At 34.3% G+C, this 23,297-nt stretch overlaps 1 protein-coding gene across 2 annotated transcripts in view; it reads left to right on the top strand.

Annotated features, from left to right (window-relative positions):
* LOC149798450 (uncharacterized) overlaps positions 1 to 23,297 on the top strand; it is a 68,026-nt gene that overhangs the window by 23,124 nt on the left and 21,605 nt on the right. For both annotated transcript variants that reach the window (XM_089963641.1, XM_089963640.1), the window contains exons 2-16: positions 7,001 to 7,159; positions 10,114 to 10,296; positions 10,687 to 10,878; positions 11,495 to 11,722; positions 12,604 to 12,804; positions 14,955 to 15,044; positions 15,516 to 15,647; positions 15,906 to 16,043; positions 16,886 to 17,023; positions 17,626 to 17,763; positions 18,382 to 18,522; positions 19,075 to 19,198; positions 19,819 to 19,919; positions 20,497 to 20,714; positions 22,530 to 22,617. In XM_089963641.1, the coding sequence (XP_089819767.1) occupies positions 7,001 to 7,159; positions 10,114 to 10,296; positions 10,687 to 10,878; positions 11,495 to 11,722; positions 12,604 to 12,804; positions 14,955 to 15,044; positions 15,516 to 15,647; positions 15,906 to 16,043; positions 16,886 to 17,023; positions 17,626 to 17,763; positions 18,382 to 18,522; positions 19,075 to 19,198; positions 19,819 to 19,919; positions 20,497 to 20,714; positions 22,530 to 22,617 (2,271 nt within the window). The remainder of the gene's footprint in view (positions 1 to 7,000; positions 7,160 to 10,113; positions 10,297 to 10,686; positions 10,879 to 11,494; positions 11,723 to 12,603; positions 12,805 to 14,954; positions 15,045 to 15,515; positions 15,648 to 15,905; positions 16,044 to 16,885; positions 17,024 to 17,625; positions 17,764 to 18,381; positions 18,523 to 19,074; positions 19,199 to 19,818; positions 19,920 to 20,496; positions 20,715 to 22,529; positions 22,618 to 23,297) is intronic.

Here is a 23,297-nt window from a genome sequence, read left to right as displayed (position 1 = left end):
CTATTCATTTACTAGTATGTATTATTATTCACGCTATTCATTTACTATTATGTACTATTCACACTATTAATGTACTATTATGTACTATTCACACTATTCATTTACTAGTATGTATTATTCACGCTATTCATTTACTATTATGTACTATTCACACTATTCATTTACTATTATGTACTATTCACACTATTCATTTACTATTATATAATATTCACACTATTAATGCTCGCTACGACAAGAGTTCGAAAACAAAATGTTTGATTTTGGTTTTGAAATTATCAAACATAAACATATAGACTTTATTTACCCCATTTATGAGAGCATACGGCTAAAGTTATTTGTCCTAGTATTATATAATTTAATCATATAACCGATTTTCATCTGACTAATAATACATACATATATTTTTTTTATCAACTCGCCAAAGTAGGATTATTCTCACAATGAACTGACAAATCCGCAAATGAGATCTTACCACGCCTTCTTATTAATGACCATATTATTTTCTATTAAATCAAGATTTTTCCAACAAAGATTTAAACACTTCACTTAAGGTAAATACTTGACTTTAAATGCATCTTACGCGACAATTGAGTGAAAGCTACTATAGTCATAGCAGTCAGACTCTCTGCTATTACGAAATAATCCACACAAGAGCGGTTGTCGAGTTATAATTCGGAGTAAGCAACGCTTGGCTACAAGATTGTGGTAGATAGTACAACTTTGGGATTAGTCGTTTTTATTAAGAAGTAATTCAAAATACTATATAAATTAATTGGTGACTGGACTGGACCAAAAAATAAATTCAACAAAAAAGGCACAACTATTCAAATGTCCTGATTACAATGTGTGTTGATACAAGTTTGGAAAAATAATGTTGACACTATACATTTTCTCATTTGCCACAGACTAAATACACAACTGATTATTGTTCGTAATCAAACATTTACTTGTCCCATGTATACAATATCACCTTTACTGAAATGCATGTACACGTCATCCCATTTTCTTAAACGTAATTTTTCTCGACACTTATTTATGATTGCTCTACTGCATGTCGGCCTAACCATGAGTGATGGTAAACAACATTCCACATGTTATACAGGCAGCTGTTGGATGCGAAGTACTCCAAACATGTCATCCAATTAGCTTCGCACATTCACAACTAAGCGAAGGATTTGATATTCTCTTTCATTCATCTGTAACCGCTCCTGTGGTTTCAGTGGTAAGAGCGTCAGCCTCGGATGCGAGAGGTCGCGGGTTCGAACCCGGGCCGAGTCATACTAAAGACTTATAAAAATTGTAATAGCAGCTGCATCGCTTGGCGCTCAGAATTAATAGGTTAGTGTTAGGACTGGTCGGCCTGGTGTCAGGATAATGTTACTGGATGGGACATTTATGCGGCATGCCCTAGTTCTAGAAATCAATATAAATTGCCAAAAACTGCCACATTGAGCGATATGACTAAAATATTGTTAAAGTTACTTAAACATCCAAATAACACACACACTGTTTCATCCGTTCGCCTATCTTTTGTCATCACACACTATTGCCAGATGAGAGTTTACTATAAGCAGTTTTGGGAAAATCTACAAAGGTATTGTTACGGGGTAGCGTTGGCCGTTAAACTTCCGGTGACCACTCAATGACTCCCTATGTTCTCTATGGCTGATAAGCTCTCATTAGAGTAAAGGTCCAGTTGAACTTAGACCTTAACTCCAAAAGGTCTCTGATTCTCTGATGAAATGGGGAATCCTTCCAATAGAATGGGACTAGTGATGAAATGCAGACTCAGATTTAAGTTTCATGTGATTTATTAAGTCACAGACTTGTATGGTATTAAAAGTTTACGACTGAAACATCAGGTACATCACTTCAAATAATAACTCATTAATTTTTACATCACAGTGGTAGTGTGCAGTTCGACAAACATAAGTAAATTAAGCAACAGCTTTTGTGACAGAAGTTGACAATAACATTTATCATTGTCAAAGTTTAGTGTTCAGATGTTATATTAAACTTATGGTTTACTCTATAGATTTCGAAACATTGTCTAACTTTTCACTAAATTCATGTAGGTTAATTTCAAACAGAGCCTTGAGAAACACTCAGTGGCTGTAACAAAATGACTAACGACATGTACAAAGCCTTGAGAAAAACTCATCAACTTTACAATTTAACAAATAGCTATTAGAGACAGCTTTGAGAAACACTCATTTGCTCTCTTTTCAAACTTGCACTTATTATTATTATTATTATTATTATTATTATTTTATATCCTATTCCTATTGAATTGTAATAAACATCATTATTCAAACAAGGTCTGCAAGAAACCCTTGACTTGATCTCACAGGATCATAAAAATACTGTCTGAACACTATTTTAACTGATAAGCAGTTATGTAAGCTGATGTTGCTGATTTAAAACCTGACAAGGAATGAATAAATATCCATAAAGGTATTTTGTACACAGATGTAGATTTCAAAACTTAGTTTCAGATCTATCTAAAATGTTCTATAAAAGAAACATTATTTTCTTTGCATTTATTTACTTAGATATTGTGTAATAACTATGAATTCTGATTCGCGGAAAATAATAAACAAAAGAGTTACCTTATCTTTGCGCTCTTCCTTATATGGTATTCGAAGTAAAATAATAGTAAAAGATTTTCCCACGCTCTTTCTGAACGTACGGAGCTCGTAACATGACCCTCGGAAACCCGAACAGGTCCTGGTGGAGACGCTGACAAGCCTTTTATACCTCCCGCGGAATTCTGCAGAATTCTGCGCTTGGCAGGGAAAATTCTGCCGTTCGCTGGGTAGCAACCACAAGGAAAATTATGCGAGCACGCGCTTGCAGGGGCAACCGTACTCTGCTACCATTAGCAACAAAACTACACCTAAATTAAAAATTGTAATTAAAAACCTATATAACCCAGAGTGTTAATAAAGTGTGCATACAGCTAATTTATTCCTCAGTGGCCAAAATTTGCAGTACGAATAAGTTTTTTTGCTTTACAAATTAGTGATGTCGTAAGCGACCCCTAACTATTATGCGAGATAACGACGGGAGTACTCCAAATGTGCCAAAACTGGAAACGAGGCTAATACGTAGGAAAGTTATACATACATTCCTGACATAATAACATCGTGAAATAATAATAATAATAATAATGAGGACTTTGTATAGCGCCTAATCTTTAGAAGTTCTAAGTGCTTTACAACATTAGACAACACCTATAAGATAAAAAACATAATAATATTATTACAAAAACAACCAACAAGAAATTTAAAAAAACATTTTTTTTTTAAAAATGAAAGAGTTAAAAGGATGATTTATTAACAATTTATGTGGGAATATGAAATATATCCGAGAATCATGCCAATCGTCGTTTGGTATTGAATAATAGTAGGTATTAATTAATAAATTAATATTGTCCATCAATGTTGACAACACCCACCCACCTAGCTGCGATGTCGTAACCCCGTCTACGAAGTAGAGACACTAGTATTAGTACTACCACTCATGCTGCTTTACCACCGAAAGCTTTTCGACGAATGAAATTGATTTGTAACTGTTTTAAACAAACTTAGAGGCTAGATTTCGTTCCCATTACGGTATTTTACTTAAATTTCGCTGTTAAGTTTTTCGTAAATTTCTTTATTTACCCTAACTTAAGGAAGTAAACGCAATTTGATACAGTAATCTATTCAATTTGTTTGACAACTCATCAGAGTGCCCACAAAGAATAGGCGGAAACGTGCGCATTTTTGTTTGCATTTATGAAGACAGTCATTTAAAACTATTTCTCTGTAGGTTTTATTACAAGTTTGAAATATTCATGTCCTTATTCATATATAACGTAAACATGTATTTGAAACGCCTCCCATGTCTACTTGCACCATAATCCACCGTAAATCGTGCATATGGCGTCTTTAATGCGATCACTGGACTCGTCCGAATAGTAATGAGGCGCCTGGTCACGTGACGCGATGACGTTAAAAAATTACTACGTGTAATATTATTAGGACCTTGGACACACATTCATAAATTTATATCTTTATAATAAATATTTTAAATTTGGAATGTATCATAATTATTGGATCGCCTAAAGATCTAGAGTCAAATGCTTGAGGTCGATGATATCGATGTGTGGAAGCAGAGGAGTGTTTTAAGTACAAGCAATGTCACAATGGCCACTTGTATAATGGCTTCTATCAGACGTAGTTATTTTTCAATCAAGGTTTTGAATACCATCTGTTTGAAAATCATATGACTTAAAACATTTCTGTCTCGCCTTTAAGTTTACTTTTTTTTCTTATATATATATATATATATATATATATATATATATATATATATATATATATATATATATATATATTATTATTATTATTATAATGAGGAGGAGAATGAGATTGTTATAGTTATGACATTATCGTTAATCTCATCATCATCATTATCGTCCTGTGATATGTTCTTAGCTTATATTGTACACATGTTGTTTTAGTGTGCTTTCATATAAGGATCAGTAGTATCCCTAAGGTTGTTTTTTTCAACTTTCAAGTTTTAAGAATATTTTCCCAAAAAATTCAGTTTGGACATTATCTCACAGTATTTTGCAACCAAATCGTAGAATGCCTGTCTATAACCTTTCTTCTTATTATAAGGACTTGATTTCCATGGTATCCTGTGTAAAACAATAATGATCCCTCACCAGTAATAGGGACACACGGAATATTTTAGGGCTAGTTATTCTTTCCCATCAAAGAAACACCAACCGCCACTTTCAAATCAATAAAACAAAGGAATGTAATGAAAATAAACATGTCAAATATGTACACTGATCCCAGTAGTAATAGTAAAGGTGCTTTTTGGCCCAAAAGCCCTATTACAAGATCTACACAACGACTATCCGTTCTGTTCAAAATTAATGCTGATAGATTGTAGTTTGTTCTCAGAAGAGCAGCGTAATGTGCAAGGTAAATCTGTTGTTAAGAAGCTTGTCCCAAATTTACTTGACAAACATAGATACGTAATGCATTATAAAAATCTTATACAGGCGATTGATCATGGTTTTATATTACGAAAGGTACATTGCGTCTTAAAATTTATTCAGGTTCCCTGGATCAAAGGTTAACATTAATTCTAATACCGCAAGAAGAGCAGCTGCAACAAGTGATTTTGAGAAAAACTTCAAGTTGATGAATAACAGCGTATTTTGAAAGACCATGGAACATATCAGAAAGCGTGTCAATGTTGAGATCATCAATAACGCTGAACGACGTAATGAAGTTGTAGCATCTGATGATTTCGTCAGCAGGCAAATATTTACCGAAAATTTAGTAGCTGTTCACAAAACCAAACCTAAAACGGAACAAACATGTTTATGTAGGTGCTGCAGTGCGTAGTAAAATGTATAAAAAATGCGTGCCAAATGAATCCGAAAAATGTGGTTGATAAAGTATTGGTATTCGACGATTACAAAGCTGCATTAGACGGGTACGCTAGTCATGTTGAAATGATCTCAACAAGGTCAAATCATCACACAATAGAAACATACGTTTGTAAAATTTTGATGAAAAAAGATAATGCTCCTACGGAATCAATAATTTTGCAATAGGACACTATAAAACAAAAAATTACGATTTTCCTGATTGGCTGCTATCAGGTGCGTAAAACTTTTCAAGTATAAATTCTATCTAATATTTTATAACACAACGCGCCAGTAGTAATAGCAAAGGCGGTTTATGAATCGAAATCCCTATTTTCTCAGAATAAACCTATTTTGCCCCGGTATACACAAATGCCAAGTTTGTTTTTTCACCTTGAACAAGATTACACAACTATGACGTAAAACGTATTTGTTTATGTCGTTGTAGGGGTATGTGGTCCGGGGTAGAAAAAAAAAAGGAAAAACTAGGTTCATTCTAAGAAAAATATGGCTTTTGGGCCCAAACCCACCTTTACTATTACGACTGATCCCTGCATATAGTTGTTATGATGTTAAAAAGCAAGTAAAACAAGGAGGGATTGGAGCTCTCATGTAATTTTACTGGACACAAAGCGGTGATTGAATATCGTGTACGGTATTTGCATGTACAATTAAGTTTCGGGTTCGACAGCATACAGTAGATTGGCATGGACTATTATGTCGAATAAAAGTTAATTTATCAATCAACTTTTTTATTGTAATTGCGAGCAATATCGTAATGTATTCGCATATACTTGACCCCTGAAGTTCGTGTGAAGCGCACTCCTGTCACACACTCTCGGCATCTGAGTGGTCGCGGAAAATGTGCCTGTAGCAAGGATAAAGAACATAGCATGATTTCGATAATCGGGCGTTTTGCAGTTGATATTAAAGACCTGAAAATGTAAAATGATACAGCTGGGCAAAATTACTAAAGCTTCACTAGAAACGCTTAAACGGAGAATATTATTATTATTATTATTATTATTATTACAGTGTTTCATCAACTGTATTACTAAGTGGAGTGGCCTCACCTTCTCAGAACTAAAATAGTAGATCTTCGCCATTTTTTGCCCCTAATAAGTGTTTAATCTTTTCTAGGGCCATCTTTTCATTGCACACAGTTTAGCGCTAAAAGAGAGGAATTACATTTCGTATATCATGTTGATTGTTGCCCATGACGACCCCTGGCATCACATATCTTCAACGTTTGAACCAGCGTGTGATTGCTTATTGGGTATGACAACTTAAAGTGTAGTCTAACATAGAGGGGGTCTGAAACTGTCATAGCACTATATATCAAGGTGGGTTCGAGTCTCGGATTCAGCCAATGTGGGTATGTGAGAAAGCTTGCCAGTAGCTTCTTGTGGGTGGGTGGTTCTTTCCGGGTTTTTCCGGGTTCTTCCTCCACCATTAATACTGGCCGACATGTATATCCTATCGTGTGCTGAAAAATGGCGTTAAACCCTATAACAACAACAACAACATATATCAAGGTCTGAAAATTACGTGAATTGATACATATTTCAGCTCAGATATGTCCCAAGGGACCGCACAATCTTCTCCGCTTCGGACCATTGTGTGAATACTTATGTCACTGCCGAGGATACCAGTGCGACAGGGAGTCGGGAGAATGTCCACAAAACATTGACTGTGATGCTGGATGGATGGGATCGGGCTGTCAATATGGTAAGTGTACACATGTTGGCTGTTTGTATGCAAAACAAAATCAGAATCACTTAATTGATAACTGGCATTCAGTATCATTTAAAAATATGAAAGGGTATATAGCGACGAGACAATAAGAGTAACACGACCAGATTCACTTCACCGCACCCATTACATCCTGTTCTGAGCAGAATTCGAACCTGCACAGTATTGCCACGAGTACAGAACATTATCTACTGAGCCACTGCGTCTCCCGTATCTTCCCAGTGGCCCTTTTCTGTTTAGTTTCCGTGGCATTCAGAAACGTAGACTAAGTTGCAATTTATGTGGACACATTACATCAGTCATAGTCATATTAATATGATCACTTTATTAGACGTTTGGCGGGGGATTGTTGTTTTTTATATGCGGGGGATTTTGTGCTAATTTTATTTTCTAAAACAGAAGTGATTTCATAGCGGACTGCCTTTCTCGGGCTCGTGAAGAAAGATACACCATAATAGTGTTACAAGCCAGGGGTCTTTACTTGACCGAGCAGTGTCAAAACCCTGGCCCGATTCCTGCTAGAAGTCATACGTTTACCCCAAATTTCCAAAGACTTCCATACAATTTCAGTTGTAAATTAGAAAGCCCAACGTGTCCTTTCTAACCATCAATTTTACTCTAATCAATGCAAGACCACAGATCTCACAACCTGCCAAAAATCTATCAACCGCACATCTGCATGGTTTCTCTTCATTAGGTTTCCGTACCGCCAGCAGTTCACGCCGTAGAGACTGTACAACTAACCCATAACACAAGGAACTATTTTAACTACGCCACCTTAGGCCAGTCAATATATGGTTTCCAGGCACTTTTCGCCAGTACAACTGCATCACCTTTGCCACCATGGCTACATAATCGGTATCTGCCGAGTCCCTTCTTATTGGTTCCATAATGTAATTTACCGGTTTCCTATCGCAAATACTGCTATTGCAGTCACACTACCAATGTACACCACTAGATTTTAGTAGAGACTTTATTATTCCATCGACACTCATTCGGTTTGGTCCTGAATCTACTACTGGGGAACCATATCATCATGGAAACTCACTAACACTTTACTCCCTGACGTTTACGCATAGTAATTGTTTAATTATTTCGGCAAAGGAATATCTCCATTGCACCGAATTCCAATAAACAGACAAGTAGTCACAAAAATCTAAGAATTCCTTAAAACGGGGCACAACAACCAAATGCGCATACTCCAAATTTATTACAATAGGAAAATGCATTATAAAACCTATACTCTGTAAATAAAATGGTATTCCCGAAATAATGTGATTATCTTTAGCACACATATGCAAGGTGAAGTTTTGTTATAATAGCAGAATAATGTACCGTCTTTCGTGAAATATAATAGAAGCAATGCACTGCAATCGACAAGGAATTTATTTTTATCTAAAGGGTGGGTGTGGGAGGTAGGGTCAGTGCAAACGTAGAAAGTTGCTTTCTTAAAGCAAACTGCATACTCAAACGGAAACCAATATTACGTATTTCAAACAAGCTCAGCTTACTTGCTTCATGCATATTCTTCTTCGATCAAGCTAGGGTTTAATCGGATGTTTTATTGGGTCCGCTCAGAATAGATTTGTGCACATTTTCATTATTACTCCCCGCAGTTAAAATTAGGGGCAAAACTACAGTACTACTGTTTTACAAATTTTGATAAAGTTTCGTTTGAATTTCTTTTTCTTTTGTCAGATTGAAAATATAAGCAATTATGAATTTAATACAGAAAGGTTGCAAGTTGCGTCGCAAAAAGACAAATTTATACGAATGTTAAAGTTTCCTCTTATAAAGGTAGATCACTAGGATTATTATTTTCACATCACCCCTTAATTTGTAGCCTGAGATGTGAACAGCAGGTACACCTGGAGATGTTTTAGGTTCATTTCTGATGTAATAGGGTACTCTTTACTACTGTCACCAATGGGGTTAAATCGTTTTAATGTACAATAATATATTCTTCCATTAATAAAGCAGTTCTGTTGTGAATTGGTATCACGGAGGGCATTTTTTGTTTTACCGAGTGAAAGTTTGCTCTCTCTCTCTCTCTCTCTCTCTCTCTCGTATAAACAGCAACCATAATTGCTTTGGCAAAGTTTGCCATACTCGCATCACTCATCATCGCTTGTAGCGCAGTGTCCTATGCATATATGGGCATGCAGCTTCATGCGTACAGTCCCATTTATCAGTTCTATTGACACCTATCAAAAGCAAAATGTGGTTGCAAATTCAAAATATCCTTGCTAAACTAGCTTAACCAAACTATTGGGTTATTTACTATGCGGGTAAAGCAGCCATGACATCCTTTCACGCCATTTACTTTTTATTCATTTCAATCACAGACCATTCAAGTTACATCCAGTTATAAACTTGCAAGAAGAGAAAATGTTTCGTTTGCTTTGAATATTTAGCAATGTAATATTTAACTCGCGTTCTCTTGCTACTTTTCAAACTACCAATTCTATTCTTTGTATTACATTACTCCGAGTTTTTCATACTATTCATACACTGTTTTAGATATCTGGATAATTATCTTGGGGTGGTAGATCAGAACGCGCCTGCTATTGAAACATTCGTCGAAGCCAAATGGTAGTATAGGTTCGTAGCTAACTTAACGGACCTTGTATCGACCCCTACCTTCCTCAAATTGTTAAGCAGGATAAAGTTTTCAGGCTTCTTAGAATGAAAGTGGTTACTGTATAATAATATTTAAATATGGGCTTATTTATCTCATGACCAACTCGTTAATTACATTACAGCAGTTTATTGCTCCGGCAAATCCGACTGCTGACATTTACATTTGACTTCTTACAGTCACTAAGGCTGAGCATGGGCTGCCGATACCAAATGTTTATAAAGAAAGTAAATGATTGAGATCTGATATCGTTTCTTCTACTATCCACAGGTAATCTGTGTTCCTTTTTCAGCTAACATTGCTTTTGGTGCAACAGCCTCTAGTAACCACTTGTTTAATACACAGAACATTGTGGATGGAAAGGGAGGTACTTGTGCGTCTTTGAACCAAAAAAGCGTTGATTCTCCGTATGTGACAATTGCTTTCGGACGGGAAGTAAAGATCACAGAAATTCATCTAGTCTTTTCAGAGTCAGGTATCGTAAATTTGATTGCCTGATTCCATTTTAGCACTAGTATTAAGTCTCAATTTTAAAACAATGACATAAGTATGATTGATGAGAGGCAATGGTTAATAAATATGATGGTCATCGTAATAATCATCACAATAAAATATATTAATCAGAACTACTTCCTGGATTTATTATGACAGATCGTTTTTTATCTAAGTATGCATCAAATTCGACCATGAACCGAGATCATAAACCAAAATACGTTACTAGAGTAAATGTTTTAAAAAATGTCCCTGTAATTTAAATTTGTACCTATGACCTTTAACCTTCTTACAAGAGATGTAAGTTAAGCTTCATTCGTATGACTGTCAATCTTAAAGTTCCCTTTCTGTCAGTAAATGGTCTTCGTTTCAGCTACTGTACGACCTTTCCGTATCAGTGTTGTTGGTAATGACACTAGCAGTGTATGTAGCTCTGTTAGCGACCTCAGTGGAAAACCCACCTTCTTGGTAAAGTGTGACAGCCCTCTTTACGGACAATATGTTAACATCACCTCGGTGGGACGAGATGCCAAATTACAAGTTTGTGAAATAAAATTTCCTACAGGTAAGCAATATATGTGTTCCAAAATATACGTAAAGGTATTCACTGTCAAATGTTAATTACTTTATACAATAAGTAAACAGTATCTACTTTCCTGATTATGCGAATCGTAGTAAAAGGGACGTATGATATAGCAATAAGCAGGTGAACCTGAAAATGACCGGATTTGTTGTGAGATTCAGTTATAATGTCCTGAGCCAATATATATATATATATATATATATATATATATATATATATATATATATATATATATATATATATATATATATATATATATATTCATGCTCTGTCCTAATATCCAATATTGCATGTGGTAGCAATATCTACGTCCATCCTCGATGAACAGTGTGCACTTCGTTTTCTGGTTAATACTCCGTCCCATCCTGTTTCAGCACTATTTATTACAGAAATCGATGCCGTAAGGATCTTCTACGGATTCAGTTAGTGTACATAAAAAAGCAAGATATTTGGTCTAATTTCAGAAAATTATTTATTTATTTATTTATTTATTATTTACATTATTATTATTATTATTATTATTATTATTATTGGTGTTTTTTATACTGCTGCTGCTGATGATGATGATGATGATGTATTATTGCTATTACTGTAAAAGGAAGGAACATGGCTTATGGCAAGCCCGCGTATCAGTCATCTCTATTTGAGGCATATTATCCCAGTCAGGCTGTTGATGGTAACACCAGATCAACGCCGCCATCAACGACCACATGTACACATACACTAGCAACAAGAGACCCTTGGTGGATCTTGGATCTACAAGCACCCATTAGAATAATGTGGTTTCGTATATTCAACAGAGCTGATGATTCTACTTACGATTTGTGTAGGTATTATTTTAGATGCATTAAAAGCAATTTTCATGTTTTGAAATGTAGCAGTCCATAGTGTAATCATTTCTAACATTTAGGATAAAACTGCTGAATATTTATTATGACCAGTAATGTTGTACGATCACGGTGTAGCAATGGATTGTGTTTTTGCCTCAGGATATGACAATATAATTTTAAATCTTAATACATCGCCAAATTAAAGATCTCATATAATTGTTTATCATGTCTAAGCTAAAAACTTCTCATTTTTACAAAAGGAAAATCCAATAACATCGGCAATAAGATGTTGAAGCAAATAAGGATTTCTAAAAGAATACGCGGCAGGACTCGGCAATTGATTATAGTAAAGTGTGGTGAAAATGTAATACCAATTCATATTATAATGAGAAGTGATGCCAACAAAATAAATAATTACGTCCGAGTGTAAATGGAGCTTTTAAGTTCAAAAACTTGTAAAATACCAAACAAAGGAACATTAATTTTAACAGAACTCAAATATATTATGACATGGATGACTATTTCCATAACTCAAACATGCTATCACATAGATGTCTATTTGCATATTTAAAGATGTTTAACTCATAACACTAATTGGAAACCATGGGCAGCATCAATGAACCTATTTCTGACATTCCGAACTTTTTGGCTTTGTCATAGTTGCATCTGCAAAGGATGATATCGCAAAAAAATATATAACTTGACAGTCAATATATTGTGCAAAAGTATACATTTCGCAATACTTGTTTTTACATTCACTGAGATAATGTATTTTGACGTTTGAAATCACTAATAAAGGACAGACTATTAAAGGGAACCATTCTACCATTTTATACAACTTATGTATTATCTTTTTTGTGTGAATTTATTATTGCAGTGAATGAAAGACTGAGTAACTTCCGAATTTCACTCAGTCTAAATAATATCACTTTTCAAGAGTACTACCAGGACAAAAGTCAGGACACTCCACTAGTTATAAGTCCTGTTCTAAAGCCAGAAGCTAATGCACGCTTTGTTAAGATTGACCTACAGGGGAACAATCGCATCTTAACTCTCTGCGAAGTTGAAGTCTTTGGAGGTAAAATCACTTCTAAGTAATTTTTCTTTTTATGATGACAGTAAATTTGAACATTTAGTAAATCTTTGATCTGCTGAAACACTTCTTGAACACTGCTCTCTCTCTCTCTCTCTCTCTCTCTCTCTCTCTCTCGTTGTAAATTGTTAATTTGTTGACATACGGCTTGTTTGATTTTCTACGAAGTTCCGACATCTTCATATGAAATACTACATACAATATATCCCGTTCTTGGCAATAACCCTACGGTAAGTATGTGCTAAAGCATCGGGGAACTACATGTTGTTATTTCGTATAGGCTTCTGAAAATGCCTTAGGTTGCCTTGTACTCTGCATCTAAATACAATATATTCCTTTACTTTGGGCGCAATCTTTCTAAAATTCTAAACATTTCTATATTCTATATTAATGTTTGAACAACAACCGAGCGGCTATATCTTAATTTTAGAAATCGTGTTTTTCTTTGCAAGTTCCCGTGCCTATAAGTAGCGAACTGACTAAAATTATTATTAGACAATAATCAAAATTTCTATCATTTTTCTTCGTCTCAAAATTGTGCATTTATTTATATAAAAAATGTGAAGTTTTCCTCCAACAGATAGACTCTCACAAACATACACACACACACGTTCAAATGAGGAAACTATTATATAAAACAAACATTCGATGGCCAGACGAAAAGCTTAAAGAAATCCCCTTGCCATAAGTTTATTTATTTTAACTTATTAACATTAATATTGGTTTTTGAAGCTGAGAAAATGAATTTGAAGCGTAAGAAAGTTCTGCAGTTAAAGCTTTTTATGTGAATGCTAAAGTAGAATTAAATACTTTACATAACCCAGGCAAATTTTAAATCAGACATTGTAGCTTACGACTAGAACGTATAGATCAGCTGTTGTCCTATCCTGGACGCATGCGTCAACACAGATAAGGTATATACAGTGTAAATATATTCACTGAATCTCAGCATTCTTATTAAATCACATGCAACAGTTTGGAATGGGTGTCATAGCACCTGCTACGTCGGGATTGAGCTGAACGGTCGAACTTTGTACCCACATGTATTTATTTGCGATGAGCTCATAACTAAATAAGTTTTGAACGTCATGTAATCATAACGGTATACAAAGAGTCATTAAACTTATTGCTGCAACTCGATGAGTACTATACCGTCATCACAAGAATTTGTCAGTGTGACCCATATTTCATGCATCACTTAGTTGTGTGCAGTACCAAGCTTTCTTAATACATGAATCATGAAACTACATGATTATATGCATATCTAGTTGTACCACACCTTTACAGCAAAACAAAAGTCACGGTGGCCTACATTTGAACACTTTATTGGCCCATGTTAAGATTTTTCATTTTGCTCGTGACAACATTGCTTTTTGATCCATTTTATAACATTGTGGTGAGATTTGCTGTGACAATGTCTCTTAAAAGTACCAAACCTCGTCTTTGAATTAAGTCAGCGTGACTCATATTTCACATTTCACTGACTTTGGTGTATTGTTTTTGGTGTAAGTAGGTGAGTGAGTAGCTCTGAAGGTAGATAGGTACGTACTTTTACACTATATCAACCTAATATTTGCTATATATGGTCAATTAAAAGTTAAAATTTTAAATTTTATAGATATAAATGTTCAAAGATAAATAAAAGAGACTACATCAAGAAATTTAATTAGAAAAGGGTTCAAGATTACTTTTGTTGGATTTTTTCTAGCATGATTTGTAGCTTTGATACTGTTTACAATGGCTACTGAAGGCTAGTAAAAGTTACCTAGTAAAAGTTACCTAGTGGTGATCGTTGTAATCGTAGACTTCTTTGCTGTGCTACAAGCCTTGCTATATTCTACGTCTGCTTTCCACTACTTACAATACTATGCTTTATTAGACCACGTTCTTAATCTAAAATGAAATAAAATTGAAAAGCTATTTGATGAAATGAGTTACAGCACTTTTGATATCAAATACAAATTGAACGTTATTTAAAGAGGACACCTTTGTTATAAACCCTATAAAGAAATTTTCGTCCGAGTTTTGTAATCGAAAATCCAAAGAGCAACGTCCTGTGATCGTCTGATTTAGGTGGGGTTTTCTTGTTGGTTTTGGTTGTTGCTCTCTTTTTTGTTTGCTTTGTTTCTTTATAGATTGTGATGAAGGGCGTTACGGAAACTGCTCACGAAATTGTGACTATTGTCCCGGTGAATCGTGTGACAAGATAACGGGATTTTGTCAAGGTAAAACGTCGATACATGTAACATTATCGTCTTTAAACTACTTTTAAGTTATTGCAGAACATATAATATCCACAATGGGGAAAGAGAAGTAATCATTCATTGATATGTCACACACACACGCATATATATATATATATATATATATATATATATATATATATATATATATATATATATATCAGTCACAGTAGAATCACTGGATGTATAATGTGCTTATTTATCGTTCTTTATTAGAAACTGTTGACAGTTTTGTTTATATATGAATAACATTTAGGCAGGTCTGCAGATAATTCAAGCATGATGACATGAAATTTATTAAACAATGATTGTAAACCTGACGTAAAAGACTGATTCATTCATCGCATCCATGAAAAGGAGATAACAAAATGACTTATTATCAAACCCAAACACTCATACTCTGTTAGTGTCAGACTTTATTGTTGAAACCACTTCTGTTTGATATCCTACTAGATTGCCACCCGGGTTACTTTGGAAATACATGCAACGAGTCATGTGACTACTGTTACCAAGGTGACTGTTCTCATGATACAGGGAAGTGTCTTACATGTCCTCCAGGAAAACAGGGAGACAAATGCGAATATGGTGAGTTTGAACAAACGTTACAGTGACAAAAAATCTCATGACAGCAATATTTTCTGTAACAGTTTTTCTATGCAATACGTAGAACAAAGAAACTGACATTCACCAAAAACAATCCTAATTTATTCATAGTTACATTATTTCAAACAAATACATGCCTAACACATACTGATTCATACAAATAAGAAAAGTGTTTAAACTCGGCAGCAACTATGTCATAATACTGAGCTGAAAATTGTACATAGTTTCCATATACTGCAGACTGCGATGACTTTTATTTCGGAATGAATTGTTCATCGCGGTGTGGAAGCTGTCTCAATGGGGAAGTATGTTACAAAGTAACAGGAAACTGTCCAAGAGGCTGCCAGCGTGGATGGCAAGAAGAGAAATGTCAGCGAGGTATGTGTATTGTTAAAAGATTAAACCTAATACGATTCTAGAGTTGTAAGTGTATAAAATAGTCAACTCGATCTGGGTGATTTTTCGAGCCCATTATTATTTCTTTCATTCTCAGATATGTGTAACACGACCTATCCATGCTAAAAAGCAATGTGATATACATCTATATCAGATTAATGCACTCGATGACACAAGATAACATCATTATGAATGTGATTTCGTTAAGATCTGTAATATATTTTGATATATTAATATTGAAAGAGAAACTTTTATCGATACAGAAGCAACACATTATACATATCAGCAACACACTATTCTTAGTTGTAAACTTAATTATAAATGCTTTTACTTTTCAAGCGAAATTGCTTTCTTTAAAAGTGGAATGCATGTAAATAAGTCAACAGCGATGATCAACCATCTTCATTTCAGGTACTAGTCCCACTTAGAAATGATAACAAAGTAATATATTGCATGCGTCGATGTGAAACAGGGAGAAATCTCCTGTGCTATCAAACGCTTTAAGGAATCCGCCTACTAATTCGCACCATTGATTGAGTGTAATGCTCCACTCCTATGCATATCATGGGTTCTATTGATCATAATCGAACATAAAATCATGAAATCTATCAACGGACAAAGTAATTAAACTATTTCATTCTCTTCATCTTCTAGTCAATTTAATTTCTCAAGCTGTAACACAACTATTACTTTAAGGATCTTGTGATCTATGTATTCGATTAATTTGACTTTATAATCAGTTGCTTTATTAAATTTATGCTGAATTAGTCCCAACCGCTTTCCTAAAACCGTGAGTGTTTACCAAATTCCTTATTTACATTTAGAGTGTGATGATTTTTTCTATGGCAACTGTTCTACATCATGTGGGAAGTGCGCTTCAGGAAAGCCGTGCAACAAAGTCAGCGGTATTTGTGACAACGGTCCATGCATGGATGGATGGAAAACAAACAAGTGCGAGATACGTAAGCATTCAACGAACACAGCTCGAGATCTGTCTTATCAGAAAAAGTTATATTTTCAGAGACATTTCTCAACCATTTATTTAACGTCTTTGTTGTTTGTTTTCCTCATATTTAGATTACACTTGAGAAAGAGTATCAATGCAGAAAATCAAGTCTTCACGATATAACCTTACTGCCATCTACATTGTAGTTTGCAACTTTAATGTATTTGAGGAAACGACAAATAAAAATATAAGTTTATAAACCATTTATGCATTTTCAAGATGAGTGAAAGTGGTAATCACTTCATTATTTAATGCATGTTACGTCATCATAAATCTTCTCTCTAAACAGCCGTATAAATGTCGCTCATCCATGTCAAATTCGTCTTGTACCAGATACGTGGTGAAGCATGTTGTAATCGCTAAAAGAAGAAAAGTATTTATTACTGGATGCATAACACTGAAAAGGAAAGAAATTATTCGCGAGACAATGACATCAATTGGCTCCGTTGACATCTATTACGTGTTACATGTTCCTTGTATCACTGTTTAGATCAGTGGTTCTTATAAACACTTTTGAAACTTCAGAATTCTTTCTAAACATTTGCAAAATATTTCCAGCTTGTGATGATCACTTTTACGGCAACTGCAACACAGCGTGTGGTGCATGTAGGCATGCTGCAGTGTGTGATAAGGTTAATGGCTCCTGTCCGTTTGGCTTATGCTCAGAGGGGTGGCATGGAGAAAAGTGTGACACAAGTAAGATTTTTAATAATTACAATTATACGGGGTATTATATTATTTATTTTCATAATATTAGGACATTTTCTTTGATCATATTCACGTGAACATATTGTGATGCAGATGTGTAATATTTATTCCTTGTCACACATCGCAACATTTTAATTGTTTTTCTTTTCTTTTCTTTTCTTTTGTGTTTCATAACAAGCATAAACCACACTTTGTTTAAGAAAAATATCCCAAAACGTATTTCAATAGTAGTCAACTTACGCCCTAAAATGAATATTTTCAGAATCCATTGTCATTGACGGCGATTTTTGGCTGAAACTGATGCAATTATTATGTTAAACCTCTGTCAATGCTCTTAGTTATATTTCATTCTAAACTGATAATCATTTGCTTTCAAATCAACATATATTCGAAGTTCATCACTATACACTTTGTCGTAAACTACTATTTTATGTAAAACCAAACGTAAATTGGGCATATGATCACCCTATGACACCAACGAGATGCTCAAAGACGTCATGCCTATAACTAACTGCCTATATATTCATGTACGGATTTATGTTAATTAAGAACGTTTTCTTTCAAAGAGAGAATAGACAGGCTTGCCATGTTACACTTTGCTTCCAGTTTGCGATTCAACAAATTACGGCCAAAATTGTGCACTCCCGTGCGGGAAATGTCTAAATAAAACGTGCGATAGTATTACTGGAAACTGTTCCGGCAACACGAGTTGTCAGCCTGGCTGGCAGGGGCCAAGATGCGATATATGTAAGTTCAGAGTTCAGAATTCCTACAGTGTCGAAACAAAAGGATGACATAAAAATAGTCCTATCATGTATTTAAACAAGCTCTTAGCACACCTATCACATCAACAATAACATGTTACAATAGCATCTGTTCAGTTTTAAATTCTGTAAGAATAACATAAATGGTTGGAAGATATGTCCACATACTAGGGATATAAAATACCTTTATGGTATCTAGCTAACGTTAATAAAATGGTACTCTATTTATCACTAAATTTTTACATATTATCATATTTCTTACTTCTGAGCACTTACTACCTGTCGTACATGTTTTACCTACAATATTTTTTTAGATAAAAGTTAAAAAGATAATACGAAGTGCTACAGAAGTAATTTCCATACATGGGGTTCACTGTGAGAAACATTTGTTTTGTAAGCTTGTAACACACACACACACATACACACACACACACACACACACACAGATATATATATATATATATATATATATATATATATATATATATATATATATATATATATATATATATATTCATATTCTTAAACGTTCCAGCTTCTGTTGGGATCAAGAGAGCTGATAGTGGTATCGATGTTGGTATTGTTGCTGGCTCAGTTGGTACTGTTGTCATAGTTGGAGTCATCGTTGCCATCGTTATGTTTTTAATTATTCAAAAAAGGTTAGTAGCGTTTCAGAAACCTTTTGTACATATTTGTGTGAAACGGTTAGCATTATTATTAGCAAGTGAATAACGGCAATGAATATATGTTAACATTTTCGTGATACTTAATTTGAAAAGTCTGTCAGTAATCGAAACATTTGTTTGATCAGTGTTAGCGATTTTACATATTTGAACAAAATGCCGTTGACACCTGATTCAATACACAAACGTAACAATGACAAGTCACACTTTATTATCTTATTTCTTTATTTCGTTTCATTTCATCTCAATATATCCTAACGCAACGCAGATATATACACCAGAAATGTTGTAATCGGTGTGTTATCTCATCGTACGTCAGCACTTCTCAAAGCAAGTGATGCTGTTATACTTACAACATACTTGTTTCAATACTTCCCTACTTCAAAGCTCATTTGTATAGCTTTTAAAATATCAATTAGACGTTGATTGTACTTTTCATCTCAAGGTCATACGTTTCCTGGGTTTGTCACTATAATTTTTGAAATGTAAATAAAAGATTAATTGCATCAGGCTTGAAAAGATTGTATAATTAAACAAAAAAAAACAAATAAACGCTTGAGACGTTTATATAGTAAGCTTCCCATTTAATTTTGAAGGAAACACAAACGAATACCATCGGAAATGACAACGATGCCATCTTTATCTAATAAGAAGGATGACACATATGTTTACGAGAATTCAACATTCTCAACCTCCAGTAAGTACACTGCCTTCTAAACGAACGTAATCATGTTTCTTAATTGGCCTGTAGGATGAAATCAGAAAGTCTTACCTTGCGACTGAAGAATTTTGTTTTAATACTTATGTATGGTATAAGAAGAAACGAACGGAAGGATATAATGAATTGTTTAATGAATTCGTCGTTGCTATACTTTTTTTATATTTTGATTGCACAAGCTGTTTTTCATGAAACATATTTTCTTTGTATAAGTGTGCTTTATTTATTGTTATTATAATTACTTAGAATAATGTAAGATATGTACAGAATCATATAAGATATGTATTATTTCTTGCTGTTACTGCCGCTGTACATTTTATACAAATTGAGGCAAAGTGGTCCCAATATTGTCCATCTGCGTCCGTTATCACCTTTACACAGAGATTCCTTTGAAATTGGTATGAATTCTATTCGAATTAATGGCTCTTTTCAAGACATAGCCGTTTAGTTTAATTGAAATTTTGGAAGAGACTATCACAAACCGTTTGAAGGCTAAAATCATCGATAGATAGCTAGTTTACCTACCATGAATATTTCATTTTGTTTTCTATTGCAGACGATAGTCCTCTGGTGATCAATGAAACGAGGAACAAAGTAAATGAGGGTAAACCAAAACCAATGTCAAAACAGAGGAAAACGGTGGCCATTGATGACACTGAAACATACTACAACGTGGGAAGTGCATTACCAAAAGGAACTATACAGCTGTCTATGTTTTGGGATTATGTACAGGAAACATTTATGAATGAGAAATGTTTTTCTGAGGAGTTTGATGTATGACTTTTATATCTTTGACTTTTTTGTTCATCCTTAATACCACAAAGTCGCCAAAGCTTTATCAAGTAAATGTATTGTCTCAAATGCACCAAAACTTGTATACTTAGTAAGTGTATTGCATCAAATGCATCAAAACCTAGTAAATGATTTGCGTAATATGTACCAACACTTGTAGCAAGTACTCTTTAATATCCCTGTGATTCAGTGGCATAGTCTCTGCGGTAGAAACAATCACCATATCCGTCTGAAAAACGCTAATAATGAATCGCCGACCATTCGGTATTATGACTGAAAATGAGCAATTCAATATTTCATAATCATAAAAGACACACACATGATCGCGCGGACACACACACACACACACACACACACACACACACACATTCGTCTGTATTAATATTGCATTTTAATCCTTTAATATTAATGAGATGGAGCCAGTATACAAAGCATTAAATATAGGCGATGCATTCATTTTTCTTGTACAGTTTTCCTAGGCTAGCATATTTGAAAAGTGTTAAATACTGGGCTACACCTTTGTTTTCTTTCAACCTGACCATATATAAACTAACATTCTATAAAATGATATGCAGGTTTCCATACAGCACGCATCGGCAGTTATGTTTGTGTGAAATAACATATGTAAATGACGGTGACAAAAAATTGTCGGAGAAGATGAAATAATGAAGAGACTGAGGAAGGAGCATACTATAAAATCTGTGCGCTTTTGGGGTACTCTCTGATTGATATCAAAGCCTACTTTGATAAAACTTAATGTAATTCTCTATCATGTCCAATAATTTAGGGAGTGAGTTTATCGTTTTAAAAATAGTCGCGAATGCATTGAAAATAACCTACCATCTGGAAGAACATTGTCTACGATTGGTGAGCAGTACGTGGCTGCCATGAAGAAGGCAATTATTAAAGATGCTTCATACAATGTGAATATAGTTAATTATCATTGGATGTTCCTAATATCCTGAGTAATCATTTGAAGCTGAGAAAGGGTTGTACAAGAACAAGATAAATCAAACATTTTTTGACGGCTGATAAAAACAAGTCTCGGGTTTAAACTATTAGCTAGCTTCTCGCTAAATATGAAAAAAGTGACCAGAAACGTTTGACTGAAATTGTCACATGTAATAAAACAGACATTTGCGTTCTGAACCAGAATCAAGAGAAAATAATAAAATTTGAATGGGTGAAAATGAGCAGAGACAGCAAATCGCGCTGCACAACCGGACTGTCGAGAGTTGTATATACTGTATACTGTATATGCAGGCATCTGTACCTGTCGCTGCTGCTGGACAATTATATGGCCCCAAAGTGTTGCCAAAAGTTGTGAAACAATGCCGTGCCCATGGTATTAATCTACTCCATGACAAAGCACCAGTTAAACTATAAGTGGATAATCCTAGTGAGAAAGTGATTAGTGGTGCTATGGATCACATTAAGAGATGCATTGACGCAATTGACGTTATTGTAAAGTGAATTATTATTCACTTATTAAATAAGTCTCTTATAACAGTTGGTTTCCAAAATTCTAATATAGTATGCTACCATGGTACAATTAGCCTTGGTATGATACGATTCCATTTGAACTTGGAATGATACGATTCCATTTAAAGCTATGCACGAAACGATTCCGTTTATAACTAGGTATGATACGATTTGGTTTAAAACTAGGTATGATACGATTCCATTTAAAACTGCTATTATAATTTTTACATAATGCCTTACACAAATATATCTTTCTTGTCATATAAGCATCACGATAAGAAGTGAATCAATACGGTGACTTTTTATTTTCTTCAGAAATTTCCGTCAGGCTCACAGCTTCCGACCACTGTCGCCCTCCGTCCTGAAAATAGGACTAAAAACAGATACAAGCACCTCTATGCATGTATGTTACGTTTTCCATTATTAGAATACTAGCAACGCACAGAGTATTTGTTCGTTCTGTTTTTGTTTTTGTTTTTAATACAGTAGTTTATTGTATTCTAATTCATCTATTACACTTTTCTGGGCATTGATGCGTTAATTGATACGTTAATTGATACGGTAATTATTTATTAGTCTGAGATTTAGGGATGAATGTTCATTTTAGCGCTACGTTCGTTTATAGAATGATACATTCAGCCTCTTGAAAGGGTGTTACATCTCAATTGAACTTAAATGTTACTAATAATATAGCATATTTTATATCATGAACTAATAGAGACGATTATATGTTATAGAGAACGAAATTTATTGATACCGATTTAACGTTTTGTGACAATTATAGAGAAAGTTTGTCAAAAATTGGAACTAGTTTGAACATACTGAACCAAATGCAGGAGAATATATAAGACAAGTATATAAAAGGTCCATTTAAGGTAAATTATATGTAGGTCACGAATGTGAATTGAATCATACTCATGAGTAGCTGTGCTAATATGGCTTTATAGACTGTGATGAAACACTACCAAAATCAAGTCAATATTACATTTTATTTTAATGTAGGAAAAAGCTTGCATACTCAAGTATATGTATAATATGTTCTATCTATGCACATTACTATATCAAAAGTCTTCATGAAATGAG

This window comes from Sinohyriopsis cumingii, chromosome 6 (assembly GCF_028554795.1).
Source record: "Sinohyriopsis cumingii isolate HCF-2022 chromosome 6, ASM2855479v2, whole genome shotgun sequence".
Lineage (NCBI taxonomy): Eukaryota > Metazoa > Mollusca > Bivalvia > Unionida > Unionidae > Sinohyriopsis > Sinohyriopsis cumingii.
Note: the sequence above shows the minus strand (reverse complement) of the source record. Positions and strands in the feature narration are given on the sequence as shown.